At 44.9% G+C, this 20,953-nt stretch overlaps 1 protein-coding gene across 1 annotated transcript in view; it reads right to left on the bottom strand.

Moving 5' to 3' along the window:
• Positions 1-4,259: 4,259 nt before the first annotated feature.
• Positions 4,260-20,953, bottom strand: part of PTPRT (protein tyrosine phosphatase receptor type T) — a 1,291,533-nt gene continuing 1,274,839 nt past the window's right edge. The window contains exons 27-30 of the mRNA XM_064276097.1: positions 20,214-20,339; positions 19,164-19,327; positions 15,900-16,035; positions 4,260-15,112 (exon numbers count right to left, since the gene is read on the bottom strand). Coding sequence (XP_064132167.1) covers positions 15,059-15,112; positions 15,900-16,035; positions 19,164-19,327; positions 20,214-20,339 — 480 coding nt within the window. The 3' untranslated portion in view covers positions 4,260-15,058. The remainder of the gene's footprint in view (positions 15,113-15,899; positions 16,036-19,163; positions 19,328-20,213; positions 20,340-20,953) is intronic.

The raw sequence follows: 20,953 nt of genomic DNA on the forward strand, positions 1-20,953 counted from the left end.
TCAGGCCGTTTGTAGCATGGATTTGGGAGGGATGAGTCACTTCTCTTCTTTGGGGCTTCTTGGTGTCTCTTAGATAGCAAAACGTGACTTAGCATCAATCACTGCTTGTGATGCTCATTTAGCTTCTTGTGTCCTGTAAACAACGGAAGTGCCTCTTAGATTCATCTAATGATTTGGCTGCCAGGTTTTCAGCTTTTCCTAGGCATTTGTAGGTATTTTAGTGGGAAGTAGGTTGAGCTGGAGTTGAGGATTCTCTAGCCAGTCATCATCTTGACCTGGAACCAGTTTTGCTTCTTGGCCCTGCCCTGCCCTGCCCTACCTCCATGGAGAAATGGATTCACTTTCCATCTGGACACATGTGACAGTAAGGCTCATTGTTCAGAAGGAGACATTTATCTTCTCCCTGACTCAGCTGCTTAAAGCCAGACTCCAGACTTAACCAACAACTTAGAATAGCTACTTTGCTGGTGATTGTCTGGAATAAAAGCCTCCAGCTCCTAGGTAGTTAGAGAGGAGAGCAGTGTGATACTCAGGCTATATAATACTCAAGAATCTGCAAATATACACCTGGCTTAGTTCTGACTTGCAGAGAGCTTCTTCCAGTTAAGGGCTTCCACTGAGTTGTTCTATGGCATGAGGTTATCAACCTTCAGGGAGGGAAATGCCTTGTTTTTTGCTGAGAATGTTGGAGCCATTATTTGTTAAGGGGACCCATGGAAATAATTACTTCTATCCTCTTTTGTATAAACTGAGCAACTGATTTATTTTTACCTTTTGAGCATTGACTTGACTGACTGTGCTCTCCTTGGGTGGATGGGCAGTGACATGTTTTTGAAACTCTTGATCCAGGTATATGGTAGGTCTTTTGGGCATTGTCACATTCATGGCATCATCATATCTGCCCTGCCCTCATTTTCCTATGTTTTGCTCTCCTCACCTGTTTACAAAATTGGCTTTTATAGGTATGGATGTAACAAAATTTAGAGAATATGGAAAATTGTAAACAACAAAAATTACTCACATTCCCTTTGATGAGAGATAATCAATTAATGTATTACATAGTCTTTCATACATTTATATATTCAGTTTAATTTCTCTATGCATTTTTCTTTCTCTGTGTGTTTACCTATCCGTTCATGCACTCCAGATGTCTCTGAAGAACTAGTTAGACTTCATACCAATCCCCATTCCATAGACCGTGGAAGCTGAAGCCCTCCTTGATTTCTGCTAATTTCCAGGGGGTAGTATTCCCAAGCTCTTTTCTATCCCTGGTTTTTCAGTTTGTGGATGCCCCCATGTCTCTATTGCATATCAGTGGAGACTCTAGGCTCAGTCCCTTTGCTAGATTCCAAGAGAAAGCCACTTAGGCCAAGCTTTTGTAGACTGAGTTTCCTAAAGGTTAAACCAGTTGCCATCGAGTCGATTCTGACTTGTGGTGACCTTATGGACTTCAGACTATAACTGTGTAGAATAGGGTATTCAGCATGATTTTTCAGAAGTAGATCACCAGGCCTTTCTTCTGGAGTGCCTCTGGGTGGGCTTGAACCTCCAGCATTTCAGTTAGCAGCTACGTGAGTTAGCCATTTACAGCATCGAGGGACTCCTCCTAAAGATTAAGAGGTCATGAATTTTCCAAAATTAACAGAGTGGTTTCCTTCCCCCATCTCACTGGCTTCCTCTGTTCTTCTCCCTGTCACCTCTCCCTGCCATCCCCAAACCCTGTCAGAGGAAATCAGACCCCCTTCTTACCTCCTGCATCGCATTTTGGTGACCATCTTTTGTACTTGGGCAGCCTCGGAGGCCTCACCACATACTGCCAGATAGTGTCTTTAGAAAGTGGTGGGTTCTTCCAACACTAAGAAGGAAATAAATATTCTCTTGAGTCTGAGGGCTTCTAGCTCCCCTAGATTTATGGTGAAAGGCTTGAGCTCCTGAAATTAGAGAAAGACCTTAAGCCAAAACAGAGCCACCCATTGAGTCCAATCAAGATGTTCGTAGGTTTGATGTGGACCCCCAAGTCTGGGTTCAGCCACACTGGAAGGCCAGGCAAGAACCCACGTGGGCAACCAGCAGGCATGTAAAGAAAACTGTACCACTCCTATCCGTCTCAAGGACTGGATGACACAGGGCTGGAGTGTCCCTCACTGTTAATACTGGTTCAAATGCTGGGGTAGCTCCCTGGGCATCATGAGAGGACCTGAGTCTTGACATATATGCCCACACTAACTTAGCCTCAGCCTGAGTAATATTCTGAAGGTATCAAGAAAGATTAAAAAAAAATATATATATATACAAAAAAAAAAAAAAAACCCTGTTGCCATTGAGTCAATTCTGACTCATAGAGACCCTATAGGACAGAGTAGAAGCTACCCCATAGGATTTCCAAGGAGCACCTGGTGGATTTGAACTGCTGACCTTTTGGTTAGCAGCCATAGCTCTTAGTCTCTATGCTACCAGGGTTTCCTTCAAGAAAGACAAGGGATATTTATTTACGTGTATTTCCATGGAAAACATGACCATGGTATGTTGTTAAGTGAAAAGAAGCCCATCTCAGAATATGTATAGTTGATGTCATTATGTAGGAAATGTGTATGTTTATAGGTGGATAGAAAGGAGAGCTTTGGCGGCACAATGGTTAAGTGCTCGGCTGGTAACTGAAAGGGTGGCAGTTTGAACCCACCCAGTGGCTCTGCAGAAGAAAAACCTGGCGATGCTTCCACAAAGATTACAGCCAAGAAACCCTATAGGGTAATTCTACTCTGTCACATGGGGTCACTGTGAGTGGAAATTGACAGCATCCAACAACAACAACAACAGATACATAGAAAGGTCTGGAATGGCATAAAATTATTAACAAGTACCTTTGAGAAGTGGGGACTTTTGCCTTGTGCCTTAAACAATTTTGTAATGAGTTCTTTCAAGTGAGTATGTGCTATTTTTCCGTTAACAATTAAAAAAATATTTCTATTTTTTTAGGGAAAAATGATATATTCCAAAGTATTTTTGTTATTAGAAGTTATGTGAGATTTCTTTCTTTCTAATTTTCTCTTGCCAATGCCATCTATTACATTTGTGGCCAAAGAATAAATATTGCAGGCAGAATACATGAAATTAACATGACCAAGGACAAAGGGACAAGGATTATTAGATATATGAGCACCAGGTTCCCTACTCAGGACCCAATATGGGCTGCTCATGTTCTCCAGGGTCTGTGGCTTGGAGGGTCTGGTGGACACTGCATTCAGGTCCCCTGGGTTGAGGAACCCTGTCAGGTTTCCTGAGGTTAAAGGAGAATAAAGTGAACACTGGGCTCTGGCCCTGTGGCTCATGCTTCCAGCTTACAATTATATCTGGATGCATACAAAGGACTCCGGAACCAGTAAACTCCAAGGAGTCAGTTCCAGCCATTTCTTCTGACCACTCGGCCAGTAGGGAGCACATGGATGCAACTCAGAGATTAGCTACCTCATAGCATAGCCTGGGAACTGATTTGTCCCATTGTCCCTTGGGGCCCAGAGTTGTCCCTCTCTAAAAGAAAGTGTCTAAAACAGTGCTTTCCTAACTTTAGCATTTTAATGTTAATTTAATGTTTAATGCCTAACTTTAGTGTTTTCATCACTTAGGGCACTCGTACATGCAGATCCCTGGGACCCGTCCTGGTGCTATTAAATCAGATTCTGCCTGTGTAGAAATTTTCCAAGCGGGCTATATAGGTGACCCATGAACCACACTCTGAGAATTAGAGGGTTAAAGTTTCATCTGGCACCATTGGTCTGATACCTAATCTCTGCATTTTTTTTTTGAAAATTGAGAGGTAGTGTTTATGTAAAGAGGCAGAGTATATTTCCTTGCCCCTTGATTCAGACTTTGGCCATGCAAATACTTTTGTCCAATGGGAAAATTACAGACTTGACTCAAGAAAGACTGGGCAAAATACTTATGTGATTGAGCTTCCTTTCTCAGGCTCCTGCCATCTCCATGAGAAGCATATGCCTAGGCTAGCTTGCTGGTCTCAGGAGGAGGATAACACACACAGAGCAAAGCTGCACCAGCTAAGGTGCCCCAGGCAAGCCTAGCCTAGAGTACAGCCCTCAGCTGAAACATAAGTGAGCCCAGCTGAGATGAGATGAGCTTGGCCTCCATCAGTCGAGCCTCACCTGACCCCCAGATGCATGAGCTACAACAATAAATGACTGTTATTTCAAATGACTGAGTTTTGGGGTGGTTTATTACGCAGCAATAGCTAACTGATACATCCAGGTAGCTTGTCATGTGCAGACCCTGAAATTCTGATTCAGCTGCTGTTAGTTAGTTGCCTGTTGAGCTGGCTCACATTCATGGTGACCTTATGTATAAAAGAATGAAACGTTGCTCAGTCCTGTGCCATGTTCATGATTGTTGGTATGCTCGAGTCCATTGTTGCGGCTATTATGTCAATCCGCCCTATTTTAAGTGCCTTCCAACCTGAGGGGCTCATCTTCCAGCACTATATTGGACAACATTCCAATGTGATCCATAAGGTTTTCATTGGCTGATTTTCGGAAGTAAGGGTCTAAAAATCTGTGTGTTGAACAAACTTCCCAAGTGATTCTGATGCCAGTGCTTTATGGACTGTACTTATGAAACACTGCTTTAGACCCAACCCTTTCACTGACTCACTGTGCACTCGTGGAAAACCCCTTTATATTTCTAAGCCTCAACTTTGTCATCTGCAAAGAGAGAATCATACACATATCCTGCATTGTAGTTGTGAGGACTAAATGTACACAGATATAAAGAAACCTAGTGGATAATAATTTTTTTTCTCTCCGCCTCCCTTTTCAACTCATCCCCACCCCACAACCACCCAACCTCAGGAAGACACCAGTACGAATATCTTAGGAAAACATGAATCTCAGGGTCACAGCTTTATTGTATAGATTTTCAACACAGCCATATTACAAACATTGTCAGGGAACATTTACAAGAATAAATAAGATGGACTTGCAGGTGTAAAAAGATTACACTTCACTGTAATGTACAGTCAAAAATATATCTGATATTCATTGACCTGACATTATTTACCTTCTGCTTTTTTAAGCGAGAATTGGAAAGAAAAAGAAAAACAGGAAGAACATTGACAGCACAGTGTTGGCTTTTTTTAAAAAGTTGATTTATTTTGTTTTCTCTTTTCGTACGTGCTTTATCTATCAAACACCCCAACTGTACAAGTGCAGGCCGTTGAGATTTGTGGAGGAGGCTGCAAACGGTGTTGAGACTTTGGTCTCATGCAATATCATATATTAAGTGGATGTGAAAATGTCAACCTCCCTGGAGTTCAGTGGGAACCTTGAGTGGCCCTTAGAGGGTCCTAAGGGTGTCCAGTAGCCAAGACAATGGTGGAGGCCCTGACTCTTTTCCTTTGGTGGGTACGATATAGAGTGAAAAGAAGGTTTAAAAGTGCTTTTGAGTGTGATTGCCAATATGGGTTAACCTGGACTAACCTGGGCTATCCCAGAAACCATCTGGTGATGAAATGTGTGCTGCAGGGATGGCTATAACCGCATGTCAACTGAGTCACTGTGCTTTTGCAACCTGCTCCTGTAGGCTTTGCATGGGGAATGGTGGGGGTAGAATTAGCTTCTGGAGATAATGACTATGGTGAGCAAAGCTCTGCTCTGGCTCCTGCGCACATTTTTACTGATTCTGGCTGTCACCGATGGTCCTGTTGAACAATGGGTCTGAAATAGATGCCTGGCTTCTGTTGGATAGCTCCTGCAATGGGCAGCTTATCCTCTCTGGCTGATAGCAGTATCTTCCTCACAGCTATGAAGTTTAACCCATTGGACCTAATTCCATTCCGAGGAGTGCCGTGGGACTAGCAGGCATTTCTCTAACAATCTGCAGACCTGTGGAGGAGGTGGGCACTAGTATTCTGCCTGACCCTTCTGAAGTCTGAGTTTACCCGTGATGAGACCACTCTGCTCTCTAAGCTGCCAGACTTCTCTTGGGCTTTGACCCAAGGAATACCTTACATCATTAATCTTCCACAGTGCAGTCAAGGACAGGGTAGGGTACTGTGGGTTTTTCAGAGCATCACATAGGAGACCCACTGATTTGTATTCACAAGCCCAAAGGCACTGAAGTACTTGTGCAGAATTCAGTTTTGCAGTTTTGGCAGGTTACTTTCCATTCCCCTTCTTCCCCCAAATCCAAGATTTTTACTTACCCAGGAACCATGAACTGTACTATTTACCCTGAACTCCAGGCTTTCATACCAAGACCTTCCTGTTTAACACTCTAAGGCCCTTAGATATTCATTCTCTGAACATTCTAAGGGTCAGAGTCCAGATCCTACTACTCACAGCTGCTGTCAGATCCAGAAGGAAGCCCCTGGTTACCCACCTGCCATAGCTCTTCCCTATAGACCGCTTCCATCCTTAGTTTTCCCACATCTCTTGTATCAGCCCCAAATGACCTCTACCAAGCTCGTAAATGGTTAGGATGCCAGGCCTTGGGGCCACCATGATGGGTGCTGACTCCTTCTCTTGGGGCCTCAACCTTCAGGGGTAGATTCCAGGGGATGAATGTGGCCTCTTTGACAAACTTTCCCCCACCTGTTGTGGAGGTGGGCAGGAAGGATGTGAGAAAAAAATCATTTCTCTGAAAGACAGTTGTATGGCCAGTGCTACACCAAAGCCTACCCCTGGTTGCCAATAAACCAGAAGACAATCAGGTCATCTGAATGAATATGGCTTAGACATCTCTTTTGTGCTTCTGATGATCATATCCATGACCCTGAGATAGGTCAGAAGAACCTAGAGCTGGAAGGGTCCCATTCTCTACCACTGACCCCTCTTACTCTTCAAACAGTATGTGATCTGAAAGGCAGATTCTTGCTAGGGAGGGCCAAAGCCCTGCATTTGATCACATCTAGATATGTGCCCACCACTCATCTGTCAATTTCTCATACTGTGGTGGCTTGCATGTTGCTGGGATGCTGGAAGCTATGCCACCAGTATTTCAAACACTCTCAGTGTCACCCATGGTGGATAGGTTTCAGTGGAGATTCCAGACTAAGAGAGATTAGGAAGAAGGACCTGGCAATGTACTTGTAAAAAAATTGGCCAGTGAAAACCTTATGAATAGCAGTGGAACGTTGTCTGATATAGTGCCAGAAGATGAGCCCTTCAAGGTTGGAAGGCATCAAAGTATGACTGAGGAAGAGCTGCCTCATTAAAGTAGAGTCAACCTTAATGATGTGGATGGAGTAAAGCTTTCAGGACCTTCGTTTGCTGATGTGGCAGGACTCAAAAGGAGAAGAAACAGCTGCAAACATCCATTAATAATCAGAATGTGGAACATATGAAGTACGAATCTAGGAAAATTGGAAATCATCAAAAATGAAATGTAACGCATAAAGATTGATGTCCTAGCCATTAGTGAGCTGAAATGGACTGATACTGGCCATTTGGAATCAGACAATCATATGGTCTATTATGCCAGGGATGATGAATTGAAGAGGAATGACTTCACATTCATCATCAAAAAGAACATTTCAAGATCTATCCTGAAGTATAATGCTGTCAGTGATAGGATAATATCCATACACTATAAGGAAGGCCAGTTAATACAACTATTATTCAAATTTACACACCAACTGCTAAGGCCAAAGATGAAGAAATTAAAGATTTTTTTTAAACCAATTTCTGCAGTCTAAAAGTGATCAAACATGCAATCTGGATGCTTGGATAATTACTGGTGATTGAAACGCAAAAGTTAGAAACAAAGAAAAATTGGTAGTTGAATAATATGGCCTTGGTGATAGAAATGCGCAGAAGATCACATAATAGAATTTCGCAAGACCAATGACTTCTTCATTGCAAATACCCTTTTTTAACAACATAAAATACAGCTATACACATGGACCTCACGAGATGGACTACACAGGAGTCAAATTGACTACACCTGTGGAAAGAGACAATGGAGAAGCTCAAAATCATCAGTCAGAACAAGGCCAGGGGCTGACTACGGAACACATCATCAACTGCTTATATGCAACTTCAAGTTAAAGCTGAGGAAAATTAAACCAAGGCCATGAGAGCCAAAGTATGACCTTGAGTATGTCCCACCTGAATTTAGAGAGCATCTCAAGAATAGGTTTGACACACTGAACACTAATGACTGCAGACCGGACAAATTGTGGGATGACATCAGGGACATCATACATGAAGAAAGCAAAAGATCATTAAAACGACACAAAATAAAGAAAAGACCAAAATGGATGTCAGAAGAGATTCTGAAACTTGCTGTTGAACACAGAGTAGCTAAAGGGAGTGGAAGAAATAATGAAGTAGAAAAGCTGAACAGAAGATTTCAAAGGGCAGCTCGAGAAGACAAAGTAAAATATTATAATGAAATGTGCAAAGACCTGGAGTTAAAAAAACAAAAGGGAAAAATATACATCTGAGTGTGCATCAGGGGCGTACCCTTTCACCACACTTAATCTGTATGCTGAGCAAATAATCTGAGAAGCTGGACTATATGAAGAAGAACTGGGCTTCAGGATTGAAGGAAGACTCATTAACAACCTTCAATGTGCAGATGACACAACCTTGCTTGCTGATAGTGAAGAGGACTTGAAGTACTTACTGATGAAGCTCAAAGACTACAGTAGTCTTCAGTATGGATTACACCTCAACAAAAAGAAAACAAAGATCCTCACAACTGGACCAATAAGCAATGTCATGATAAAGGGAGAAAAGATTGAAGTTCTCAAGGATTTCATTTTACTTGATCTACAATCAACACCTATGGAAGCAGCAATAAAAAAAAAATCAAGTGACGTATTGGGAAAACCTGCTGAAAAAGACCTCTTTAAGGTGTTAAGAAGCAAGGATGTCACTTTGAGAACTAAGGAGCACTTGACCCAAGCCATGGTATTTTCAATCTCCTCATATGCATGCGGAAGGTGAACAATGAAATAAGAAATACTGAAGAGCTGATGCCTTCGAATTATGTTGTTGGCAAAGAATATGATATATACCACAGACTGCCAGAAGAGTGAACAAATCTGTCTTGGAAGAAGTACAACCAGAATGCTTCTTACAAGTGAGGATGGTGAGACTTCGTCTCATGTACTTTGGACATGCTATCAGCAGGGATCAGTCCCTGGAGAAGGATATCATGCTTGGTAAAACAGAGGGTTAGCAAAAAAAGAGGAAGCCCCTCAATGAGATGCATTGACACGGTGGCTGCAGTAATGGGCTCAAACATGGCATCAATTGTGAGGCTGGCACAGAACCGGGCAGTGTTTCGTTCTGTTGCACATGTGGTTGGTATGATTTTGAACCGACTCAATGGCATCTAACAACAACAACAACAAGATATGTGGACCTGGGCAAATCTCCAGTAAGGAGCTCTTGTGTGGGTACGCATGATCGAGTCCAAATTTCAGCTAGTCTCCTCTAATTCGATTCACTTTGCTTAATTCTCTGTTCTATTTGGCTATGATTTGGAGCTGGTGTCAGAGGCTGAGATAGAGCTTAGAGTGGTTGGATAATGGGGAAGGCCAGTTACAGCTTTGAGATGACATGACCATCCAGGTGACTCATGCCTCATTTTCTGACCTGCCCAGCAGCCTGAGTCAACCATTTGTTCACAGGGAACTTGGTCCAGCCCAACCTGTTGACCTCATAGCATCCTGTTTATATTTACCCTTGGGCTCACCCATGTCTTCCATAGCATTCCTCTTGACTCAGCTTGGGACTGTCTTTGTTCTGTCCCAAGGCAATGAGATGCAGGGGAATTATTGTTTCCTTCAGTGCATCTGTATCTGGGTGGTACAGAGATGGCATGATAAGTGCCTGGGTGTTCCTCCCTGGGCCTCACTTCTGCTGTGTGTGGAACATCCTTGCTAGACTGACGCCTCTATGTGCACTACAGGGCTTCACACCAGAGCCGAGGAAATGTGGATCCTGGTGAGAACACACACCAGGGGCTAGCATGGCCATGGGAAAAAGGGAACAGATGATGAATAAACATGATTAGTTGGAGAGAAAATTATCTTCTTTTCCCCTCAGACATGGAGATTTGTTACAAAGCAGCACCCTGGCTCCCAGTGGTTCTGATGAGTTTTCCCTCTACCCCCTGCCATGCTGTGTTGTAGAAGTGACCATTTTTCCCAGTAGCCCATACGTATCCTTGGTTCTGAATATCTTTGCTGGATGCTATTTCCCTGACCAAAATCCTCCAAGCCCAGCCCTTCTACCTGGCTGAGGCGCCTCTTCTTGCATCTCTTTTTTCCATTAATTTGTTGGCCCAAGGTTCTGTGGTCAAGAAATGGCAGAGTTGGGATTCAAGTGAAAGACTGAGTTCTTTCCACTATACCCCATGCCTCACCAAGGGATGAGCTGTGCCATACACAGTAATCTGTGGTTCCTGGGCCCTGCATGTTGTAGGAACCCAGTAAGCATGTGTGGCTGAGGTAAAGTGAGGAGCCTTCCTGAATCCAGCCCTTTTTGTGAAGTGTGTTCTTAGATTGTCCATATTAGCAACGATGTGACTCCATTTGAACTTTCCAGAAGCCTAGCACTGAGGAATCTGCTGAGTAAGGCTGTGCCAAATTTCTCCTTTTCCTTTAGGGTTTTATGGATTTAGCCTTCACCATGCCACATGGGCAAGTCATCATCATTCTGGTCTGCGTCAATGGGTCCCTTTGAACATCCAAGTGGAGGAGATGTGAGCTGAGGTCAGGGTACCCCCACACTGAAGGATCTCCCTGGAGGAAGGTGAGCTGGTCTTAGGTTTTAGCCTGGTATTGGCCTCAGGAGGAGGTAGCGTGGCCAGGCGCCCTCTCTCAGGCTGGGATATAATTCCATAGGGTATAGCATAGTGGGCTTATAGGATCAAAGCCACAGGAGGGACTTTTAGAAGGGCTTTTAAAAAATTTACACAGTCAATTTGAACAAATCAGTCCATATTAGGAAGTACGATGCAAATATTGCATGGATTATTAAAATACAACATAAGACTGTGAAGAAAATGTAAGCTTACCATTGTCTTCTTTGGGCTTTACCCAGATCCATTGGATAACCTGTTTCACCTTTGTCTCTGCAACTATGGGTAACCCAATGGGAAGACCTGAGACATACGGCAGAAAAATATTGTCTTTGAATTTAGAAAAAACAGTTTAAATTCTAGCTCACTCCTTCACTAGCTATATGACTGTGGGCAAGTGGTTTCTCCCTTCTGAACCTCAGTTTTCTCATCTGTAAAATGGTGGCAATCACAAACACTTCTTGGGAATGTTGGATGAATTTAGTGACCGTACATGTTAAGACTCCCCAGCACAGGGTCTGCTGATTCCATGTGAAGACTGACACCTGGCAGGCTGCTGCTCAGGCCACACGTGCAGAGAGGCCCAGCCCTAAAGGCAGACTGATCCCTTCTGGTCCCACAAAGGGAGGCCTGCTGTGGCCATCTAGAGGCTCACAGGCCTTGGCTGGCCCAAGGTCTTCACATCAGAAGGTGAAAGAATACAGTGTCAGGATGCAGGTGATAAATATCCTGAAGCTATCTAGGCCATAAATGTATGGGGGTTGGGTGGGGGTAGGGTAGGGGCTGCTCCTGGTTTCTCATTCATTCCTTGAATCTTCTCCAAACAAGGTCCTTATCTAGGAGGTAAGAACCATACATGAATACTATTTTCCTTTGCGGTGTGAAAGGGTGAGCCCAACCTGTAACTGGGGTGAGTGGGAGGCTACTCCAGGGTAGGTGATGTATGTGCAGGAGATTCCCTGGGCAAGAGATCAAGTCCAAATTCCTGGTCACCAGTGCTTCATCTCAGCCAAGCACTATCACTCTTTGCCATGAAGGGTCTTAGGGATAGCACCCCATCCTTTAGGCTCAGCTTCTTCTTGTATAAACTGGCTTAAGACCTGTTCACTGCCCTGCATTCCTGGGAGGATGGTTGGGTTGTAAGAAAATGGGGGGATAAGCTGAATCATCGCTGGCCCTTGCTGGGCTCCCCATCACAGCCTGAGATTTTACAAATTTCCATCTCCCTAAAGTCACATTTTAAATTCTTACCGTTTGAAATTATAGAAGCCACTGTCATTTTTATCTACTAGCTGTTTTACTCCTTCCTGAGCAGACTAAATCCTAGGATTTGTGTTAATCAGCCCCCTCCCTATTTTATTTGGGTGAGTGAACATCTCAGAAAAGAGCATACAACAGGCTGATTTGCCATGCCATAGGCTGCTAGAAGGTGGGTAGATGGCCAGCTGGGGCTGTAGGCTGGAGCTGGGGAAGCCAGCAGGGCCAGTGGTGGCTGGGTCCTGGGGACATGCTCAAACACACCTGGGAAGAGGCTCATCAAAGGAAAAGAGAAGGCTAGCCGTGGGGTTCCTTTGCCTTCTTTTGCTTTGAGACGCTTCCTTTGAACCTCCAAAGAAACAGCCCTTCCTTGATCAAGTCTGGTGTCCACAGACTTCCAGACAGCTCCAGAGCCCTTTGCCAATGGGAACAGCTTCCATGGTCCCCTTTCATGTCCCATCCTTTGTGGGCCCAGCAGCCTGGGTTGGTGACCCTGCTTTGTGGTAGAGGAGAGACCCTGAGTTTCTCACAGAAGCTGAGTCTCACGATCCACTACTATTGCATGCCAGCAACAAAATAATGAGCAGACAGACAAATAGATGTGATATTAAAAAGCACATGCTTAAGGGAATATTTTCACAGTGTCTGATGAAAGGAAAAGAGGTGGTCCCACAGGCCCCATGGGGAGCCTTCTCCAACATTAAGCTGAGCACATCACTAAAAAGCTCTGCTGGCTCCTTGTTGCCTACAGGGCAAAGTCTACACTTCTCAGCTGGGCATTCATCTCCTGATCCTGGCTCATGTCCTGCCACACCTACCACCATGCTATACTCAAGCAGGGTTGACCTCCTACCATCCTCCCCTCCTCACCATGCTTTTCCACACCTTGTTGCTATTGCACATGCTGATCTCTTGGCCTGAATTTCCTTTTCTTCTTTTTACTATGTGTTAAGACCCAGCTGGAACGGCTGAAACCTCCTATTCAAAGCCCTAGGCAGAGTCAGTCTTTCCTCTCGGCTCATGTAACACTCATATACCCACCAGTATTATGCTGTAGTTCAATTTGTCTATCTTCCCTAGCAGACAGTGAGTTTTGAGGGCAAAAACTGTGCCTTATTGAATTCTGGGCTCCCCTTGCCCTGTCTGGGGCTAGACAAATCTCTAAGAGGGAGCTTCCTAGATCCCAGGCCACCCTGAGCCTGTCAGATACTGTGCCTAAGTACTGGCTGGAGACCAAGGTAGAGAATGTCCCTGGCTGGCACATGTCATAGCCTTAGGGAACGGGATTATTTGCACAGGCGAAGAGATTAGATGAGACAAGCTTTTCTGGAAAATGGGGAATGAGTTATTAAAATATATCTGAGATTCTGGGCTTCCCAGAAGAACTGGCATCAGAGAGAAAGAATTAAATTTCCATTCATGGAGTTCTCTGCTCAGAAGTCTCTGGCTTTATTTTCTCTCCATAAAACAATTGCTTGGCTGAGAAAGAATGAAGAAAACAGTTCAAATAAGTCTTATCACCATTGCCTGCCTTTTGGGATCCCAGAATTTCATTGTTGAGAAAGTTTTCTCACTTGTGAAATGAAGATGATAGTGGATAAATAGCTCTCTTAAACGGTTCTAAGGATCATATGTGATATAACATGGAAAATGCCAAGGATGATACTTAGCAGGTACGTAGCAAACGTTGGTTCACTGTCATTCCCTCACCCCTACTTTGGGCAAGACCCAGACCCTCAAGCCTGATCCCCTTGGCCTATATTGAACCATAATGGCCTTTTTCAAGATGGCAGCTGTTTTTCTCCAGGGAGGAATTTACATTTGGAGATCCAAAATTATGCAGAAGGTTGGGGCTCCATCTGCCCCAGGAACCAAAGGAGCATCTTCAGACTACCCTGTCTCTCCCTTGCCCAGTGGCTGTGCTGTTCCTGGGTGGGAACTTTGAAGGACATTGCCAGGGTGGATAACAGGCCCAAGAAATATGTCTTATAGCTACACATTCAAACTTCCCTTTTCTTTTTTTGACATAAGAGACTATGATTTTAATCCCCCAAAAGAAAGTTTCTTTTCACATACACTTTGGAAAATAATCATGTCTTATGTTGTTCATCCCTCCCAAAGGAAACCATCACGCAAGAGACACAGGGGTTACATCGTGCGGGGCGGCCAGGGCCCGGCCCCAGGGAGGTGGTCCCTCATTACCAAGACAAGGTGAGCAGCAAGACTCCCTGCAGTTCCTCCTCCTCCCCACTGACCACAAAAGCACAAAGAAAACCTTTATCAAAGAGTGCTATGGACACGGCTGGCCGGTCAGTGAGTGATAGAAGGTCAAGGCCCAGGCTGGGGGGTTGAGTACAGAATGATAGTGGGCCAAGCCCCATGCAGGGTGGGTGTGGGCCGTGGTGAGAATGGGGCCTCTGCTGCGGCCTAGAGAGCACCCCAAGGCCATACTGAGCCACACTGGCAGGTGTCCAGTGCCAGAGGTCCCTGACGAAGATGACAGGGGGCAGCAGAGCAGTGACCCCAAGGGCCCCAGTAGTTTCCATGACAGCATGGAGGTGTAGAACACAGCCCCTGCACTCCTATGGAGAAGTAGGACAGGTGCCACTGAGTCTTCCATGCCCCAGCACCTGCACAGTCAGTTTGCCATGAGATTCACAAACTTGAAAAGAACAACAACAAGAGGTCCAGGAGCCGAGAATCCAGGGGCCTTGCTTGTGGGTGTACTTCTGCTGGGGCCCATGGTCATGGCTGGTCAGGTGTAGAAGGGAAGCCTGGTCTCTCAGAGCAGCCTCTCCCACAGCTACAGGAGACCCCTCCGGAGATGCAGAACCCACTGTGGAGCATGGGACTACCCAGTTGTCTCCTTGGAGTTGGGCAGAGGTGCCGCCTCTCAGCCCTGGGGCTAGTCCCTGCCAGTCACAGAAAAGGGGGCATGGCCACGGCAGCCTCTGAACTCCAGCAGGTTCCCCATCCTGTTGGGCTAAAAGGAACTTAAATATTCCAGCGCCACCTCGTATACAAATTTATACTGTTCCTAAGAGGGGATAAGAGAGGAGGAGAGGCAGAGAGGGAGAAGAGACAAGAGAGATGAAAAGGAACACGTGTTTAATTTAGAATATTATCCATGTAAAAAAAATTTTTTTAATTATCCATATCTGGACATCCTTCAAAGTTTTGCCTGATGCCTACTTCTTCTGAAGCCTTCTTAGATGTCCAGCTAGAACTATTCCCTTTCTTTTTACTATTTTGTACATCAGCGCTTCTCAAACTGTAATGTGAGTATGAGGCACCCCAGAATCTTTTAAAAAGACAGATTCTAATCCAGTAAATTGAGAGTGGGGCAGGAGATTCTGAATTTCTAGCAATCTTCCGGGTGATGCTGATGGTGCTGGTCTACGGACTTGTGTATGGTCTGTCTCCACCACTGCACCTTGTTCTATCTCCCCAATCTCTTTTCCGTCCCTTTCTCCCCAGTGTCCTAGCCCAATGCTTTATACTGTAAAAATTAGCAGAAATTATTTAGAATAGGACTGATCGAAATGAAAACATAATGCTCACTCTACTAAGCCAGACTCCCTTCCCCTAAACCTGAATTAGTGACACTTCCTTAAGCAATGGGAAGAAAGTAAGACAAAGTAGGGTATATCAGGAATGGTATTTAGACAATCCTACAGGAAGGAGAAGTTGGTGATGTTGGAAGGGGAAGGAACAGGGCAAAGGCACTCAGCAGGTACCCAATAAGCACCTGGATGCTGGGTCTTCAGGTCAAGGGAACTATGGTCAGCCCCTGGCTGTGGCAGACCAGTTCTTGGGACACTCACCAGGGTCTCCACCATGTTGGATTTGTTGTTACGCAATGTTTTCACGATATGGAACACATCAATGATGTTTTGCTGCTGGATCATCTCACACACGCTGCAGATGGCACAGAAGGTTCCACTGCGGCCGCCCCCATTTCTAATCACAAAGTAAAGAAGTGAGCCAGATTCCTGAGCACCTGGCTACCCCCCAGGCACCTTCAAGATGCCTATGCAGTGAATGATAGTACTTCCTAAATTTTTTTATATTAAGCCAAAATATAGCTAACACATTTATTTTAAATTTCTCTTTTTACATTTTCAGATGCTCCCAAGTTGGTCTTCTATATCCCCTGGCAGGCTCTCCAGGTTAGAGAAAACATTTATTCTAACTCCATATCAGTAGTAGTTGGGGGTTGTGGCCTGGAAAATGTGAGGTCAGACAACGGTGAAAGCCCTGGCCTGAGCCATGAGGTATGGTCTGAGTCCCATTTGTGCAGGTTACTTCTATCTGGGCCCCAAGTTCCCCGTTCACATAATGAAGATGTTAGACTAGATGGCCTTTGAGAATTCCATTAGCTTAATGTTTTTCCTTGGTTCTTTGAGGCATGTTACAGTCACCCATGGCACACTGGCCCAAACCCCCAGGGAAGGTAGGTATTGTGTGTCTGACATACTCCCAGAGTATATGTGGTACCTGCATCTTTGCCCAAAGGGATGCTCTGGGTCTACCTACGCTTTCCATAAAGAAAATAAATGGTCCCAGGTAATTTTCCTACTAGTTCTTTCCCTCCTCCACTAAGAACAGCAATGCTAGATGTATCTCTGTTAGCCTAAGACCAGCCAGCCCAGGCATGGGAGGCTGGGATGGCTTGAGAGACTGCATCCTGAAATAACATATTTTTACTTGTACACTGTGGTTTAAGCCAGACCCTTGTGATCTGGAGCATAGCGATAGGGGGTTCTTGGTAGGGCCATCCCTCTGTTACTGCTTCTCTCTGCAGCACCATAAGTCATCTTCATGGAAACACCCCTCAAGCTCTTTACAGAAACTTCCTCTAGGAATCTGCCTGATTTGGAACTCCTGGAGGCGGGGGAACATGGATTAAAAAAAGATACTCCTGCAAATAAATCAGGCTAAAAAACAAACACATGACAAACAGTAGAAGAAACCTCTAGGAAGGAGGGTTCAGACTTAGCTGCAACAAGAACAGCAGAGTCCAAGATGAAAAGGTGAGTGGACACAGGGCCCAATGGAGTGAGATCCAGAAGGGAGGGGTATGGCTCTGTGCTGGAGGTGGGGGCACCTGGAAGTGGGGGCACCTGATTGTGGGGGAGGGTGGTGGAGGGCACAGGGCTTAGGATAGAACCAGCTGTCAGTTTCTGGGATGTGGGTGGGGCCAGGCTGGCTTGTCTGATGTCACCCAACAATCTGACGTGGGACACCTGGTAGCATCTCTTTGGACTGTTGTCTAAGGCTTAAATTCTTTAGGAAAGCCAGGGGCTGCTATTGGTGGTGACCCTTAAGCTACGTGTATGTTAAAAACTATGTGTATATTTAACCTCCTTTGAGCTCTCAACATGTGCATGTAGCACCTGTTTGAAAGAGGGGAACAATAAGCTAGTTTTGAAAAGACTGAACTCAATTTTGAGGTCAGTGGAATGCTATCAATGCCTCTACTGGCTCTAGAAATATTTATTCTGAAAAAAGCATGACCTTGGTTCAAACTTCCTCTAACACAACATTTTTAAAGGAGGACGCCCTCTTACTACCCGGACCAAATTGCTTTAAATTCTAAGAAGCAAAAGGAATTATTGTGAATTAAATGTTGTGTACATAGTTGTTACGGCTGCAGATTTGTTTTGGGTCCAAGGTCTTTGTATAATCCTTCTCTGTGGCCACTTCATACTCATATGGTAGATTTCGTGCTACTCTTTTGCTATTTTCTATTTTACTTTACATATAAACCTTGTTGCCATTGAGTCAATTCCGACTCATAGCGACCCTAAAGGACAGAGTAGAGCTGCCCTGTAGGGTTTCCAAGGAGTGCCTGGTGGATTTGAACTGCCAACCTTCTGGTTAGCAGCTGTAGCTCTTAACCACTATACCACTAGGGTTTCCTTACTTTATATTTACTAGGTATATATTTTACAATATAAGTAATTACATGGATAATATTTGCATATTTGCTACCATGACACTGCTGATCTCTATGATGGTAGATAAATGTGTTTATTTTCTGAATATTACATTCTAAAACTCTATAAGGCTTAAAGATTATCTAATTCAACATACCCATTGGAAAGATGAGGAAACTAGGTTGACAAAATTAAGTGATTTTCTTGATGTTGATAGCTTGCGAGCCACAGTCCTTTAAGAGTCCTGACCGCCACTCTAGCATAATGACATCAGGGCTCATTTGGCTGGGAATCCCTAGGCCTTGGTTATGCCGATTCTAAGGCTAGAGGTAAAGGCTCTCGGGCACCCCGGTTAATGGAGGTATAAACACCCTGGCCTTGAGCATACTTGTCCCTGGGGAGTTCCCAGTTCCTCCACATCCATCTACCAGCTCCTGAGAGCAGTGCCTTCCCCTCATGCTCTCCGTGTCCCTGTGTTACCATTGAGCCGATAGTAAGAGATGCTCAGGAGACAGACACAGTGCCTAAGACCTTCAGTTTATGCAGAGGCAGTGTGGGTTAGTGGTTGGCACATTATCTTGGAGCCTAGTGGACTTGGATTCGAATCATATCTCCCTTCTTACCTACCCGATCCATCACTCTCTCTGTGCATCAATTTTCTTACTGTGGAATGGGGACGATAATACCTACCTCACAGATGGAATGAAATGACCCATGTAAAGTGTCTGGCATCAAGCTTATTTAATCAAATTCTTCAGGAAATAATAGAGGGGGATCTGGTCTGTGGAGCCCACTTGGTCCTGAGCTTTCTCGTGATCAGTACCCCATATTATGTCTCCTGATGGAGACTGGGGATGACCTCCCTATTGGAACCATTAGGTGGAGGTCTGCCTCTATGTCAACAGAAAAGCCACCAGCTTTGGCATCAATAATATGTCATATGACAGTGGTTCAGGGCAACAATCTGGCAGCCCTAGTACAGTACATTGTTTTTAATTCCTTAAATTACACTCCCATTAGCTTTTCAAACGACGTTGAGATCTGGGGTAGCAGGGCATGCCTAAGACTGGTGCATGTGGCCAGTGGCATCCCCAAGGATGCCTCTCACCCATCATCCTGCTGCCCTGGAGACACTTTCATTATACTCACAGGCAGTGGACCACAGTGCGTCCCTCCCTCCCGTCATACTGCTCCTGCCACTTCTCCAGTCGTCGGACCACTTTGAGCAGGGAGCGCTTGGAGGGGGGCGTGTCCCGGTAGGCTGGCCAGCCAATGTACTGGAGGTGCTGGACTATTCGATACCCATCCTGTGGCTGAGAACAGAGATGCCGTTAGGGCTATTCAGCTGGAGATGCTTGAGGATTCAAGTCCTCCAGATACCTTGGAAAGCACAGAGATTGATTGTAGTGGAAGACAGACTAAATGGAGTCCAAGCCATCTCACCATGGGGAGAGAAACAGACCATCCCTTACCTACCTCTATACCTTTACCAACACTGATTCACCAGCCATGAATGCTCTTCACCACCGTCTACCTGGAAAACTCCTACTTAGTCTTCAAAACCCAATTCAAGGGTCACTTTCTCTAGGGAAGACTTTCCTGACTCTCCAGGGCAGAGTTTTCCTCTGTGAGGCTCATGTGCCGGAACATATCTCCCTTTCTCATTAGACAAAGAACCCCGAGGGTAGGGACTGAGTTCCGTTTATCCTGGGCCCCCAATACCAAGCACACATGTGATTACTTTAGTTCGCCATCTTTTCATAGATTATCAATCTGCCCCCTCACACTGGGCATCCGTATACCCAGCTAGTGAATTTCCTTAGGGAAGCAAGTAATTATTTTTCATTTCTGTGTGCCCAGAGCCTAGCCCGATGCTTACTGGATCCAATCAAAGGCTGTATCAACTCATGCCAAAAAAGTGTGCCATAATGGGGAGGAACTAATTTCTGAGAAGTTGTGTCTACATGGTAGCAAGTGTGTCAGGAAACAAGCAGATGGCAAGCTGGATTTCGCTCTTTGCATCTCTGTGTTTTGGAGTCTTCCTGGATCTGGAACTGGAATCAGCAAAGATACCACTTTCCCAAGGAAGCGATTATCAGGAGAGCAGAGCACTAACTTGCAGCCAGCCCAGCAGGATCCTTTCACAGCCTTTATCTGTTTTGGGGAGGAGGGACATGGGAAGTGATGGTGGTGACTTACCCGAGCCATGTTACAGATGCGGAATATTCTGTGGATGATGTCCTCGTCAATGTCTGCAGAGACGAACTCCACTTGGATGGGCCCATAGCACCCAGAGGTCTTTTCAGGCCAGTACTGCATGCACAGCTGGGGCAAGGAAAGAGGTCACAGGAAGAGGCCAAGGAAAGGGGTACACATCCATTTCATTTGTCACTGAGCCTTTCTGATTGCCAGCAGGACACACTGGCTAGAAAGGCAGAGATTTACGATGGAGTTCAAACTCAGCTCCCCATTGAGGCAGCCATCCACTTTTTTGGTTGTTGAAAGATCATGGCTCTGGACAAGAAAAAGTTTGTCTATGCTGACTTCACACCATGTGTTAAGCTTGCTGTCCCTCAATTTCCTCATCTGTAAAATGGGGAGAATAATATCTACCTTGAAGGGCTATTGTCAGGATTAAACAGAATACTCTGAGGGAAGGGCAAGTATAATTTAGCTTTCTTTTTACCAATACAAATCATGGCAAATTTCCCCCATTCCAGGCAAACCTTCACAATGCTTATTGTATAACGAGGTCACGAGTAGTTGTTTTCTGTTTGTTTGTTTTTAAAGTAGGCTTTGGCATCAAAAAAACTTAGGTCCAAATCCAGGATCTGCTGCTTAGTAGTTTGTGTGACCCAGGGCTCAGTTGTCACATATGTAGAGCTGGGATAATTATGCTTGCCTTGGACCAAAAGATAATGAAGCATGGTGTTGAGAAA

Source organism: Loxodonta africana, chromosome 24 (assembly GCF_030014295.1).
Source record: "Loxodonta africana isolate mLoxAfr1 chromosome 24, mLoxAfr1.hap2, whole genome shotgun sequence".
Taxonomy (NCBI): domain Eukaryota; kingdom Metazoa; phylum Chordata; class Mammalia; order Proboscidea; family Elephantidae; genus Loxodonta; species Loxodonta africana.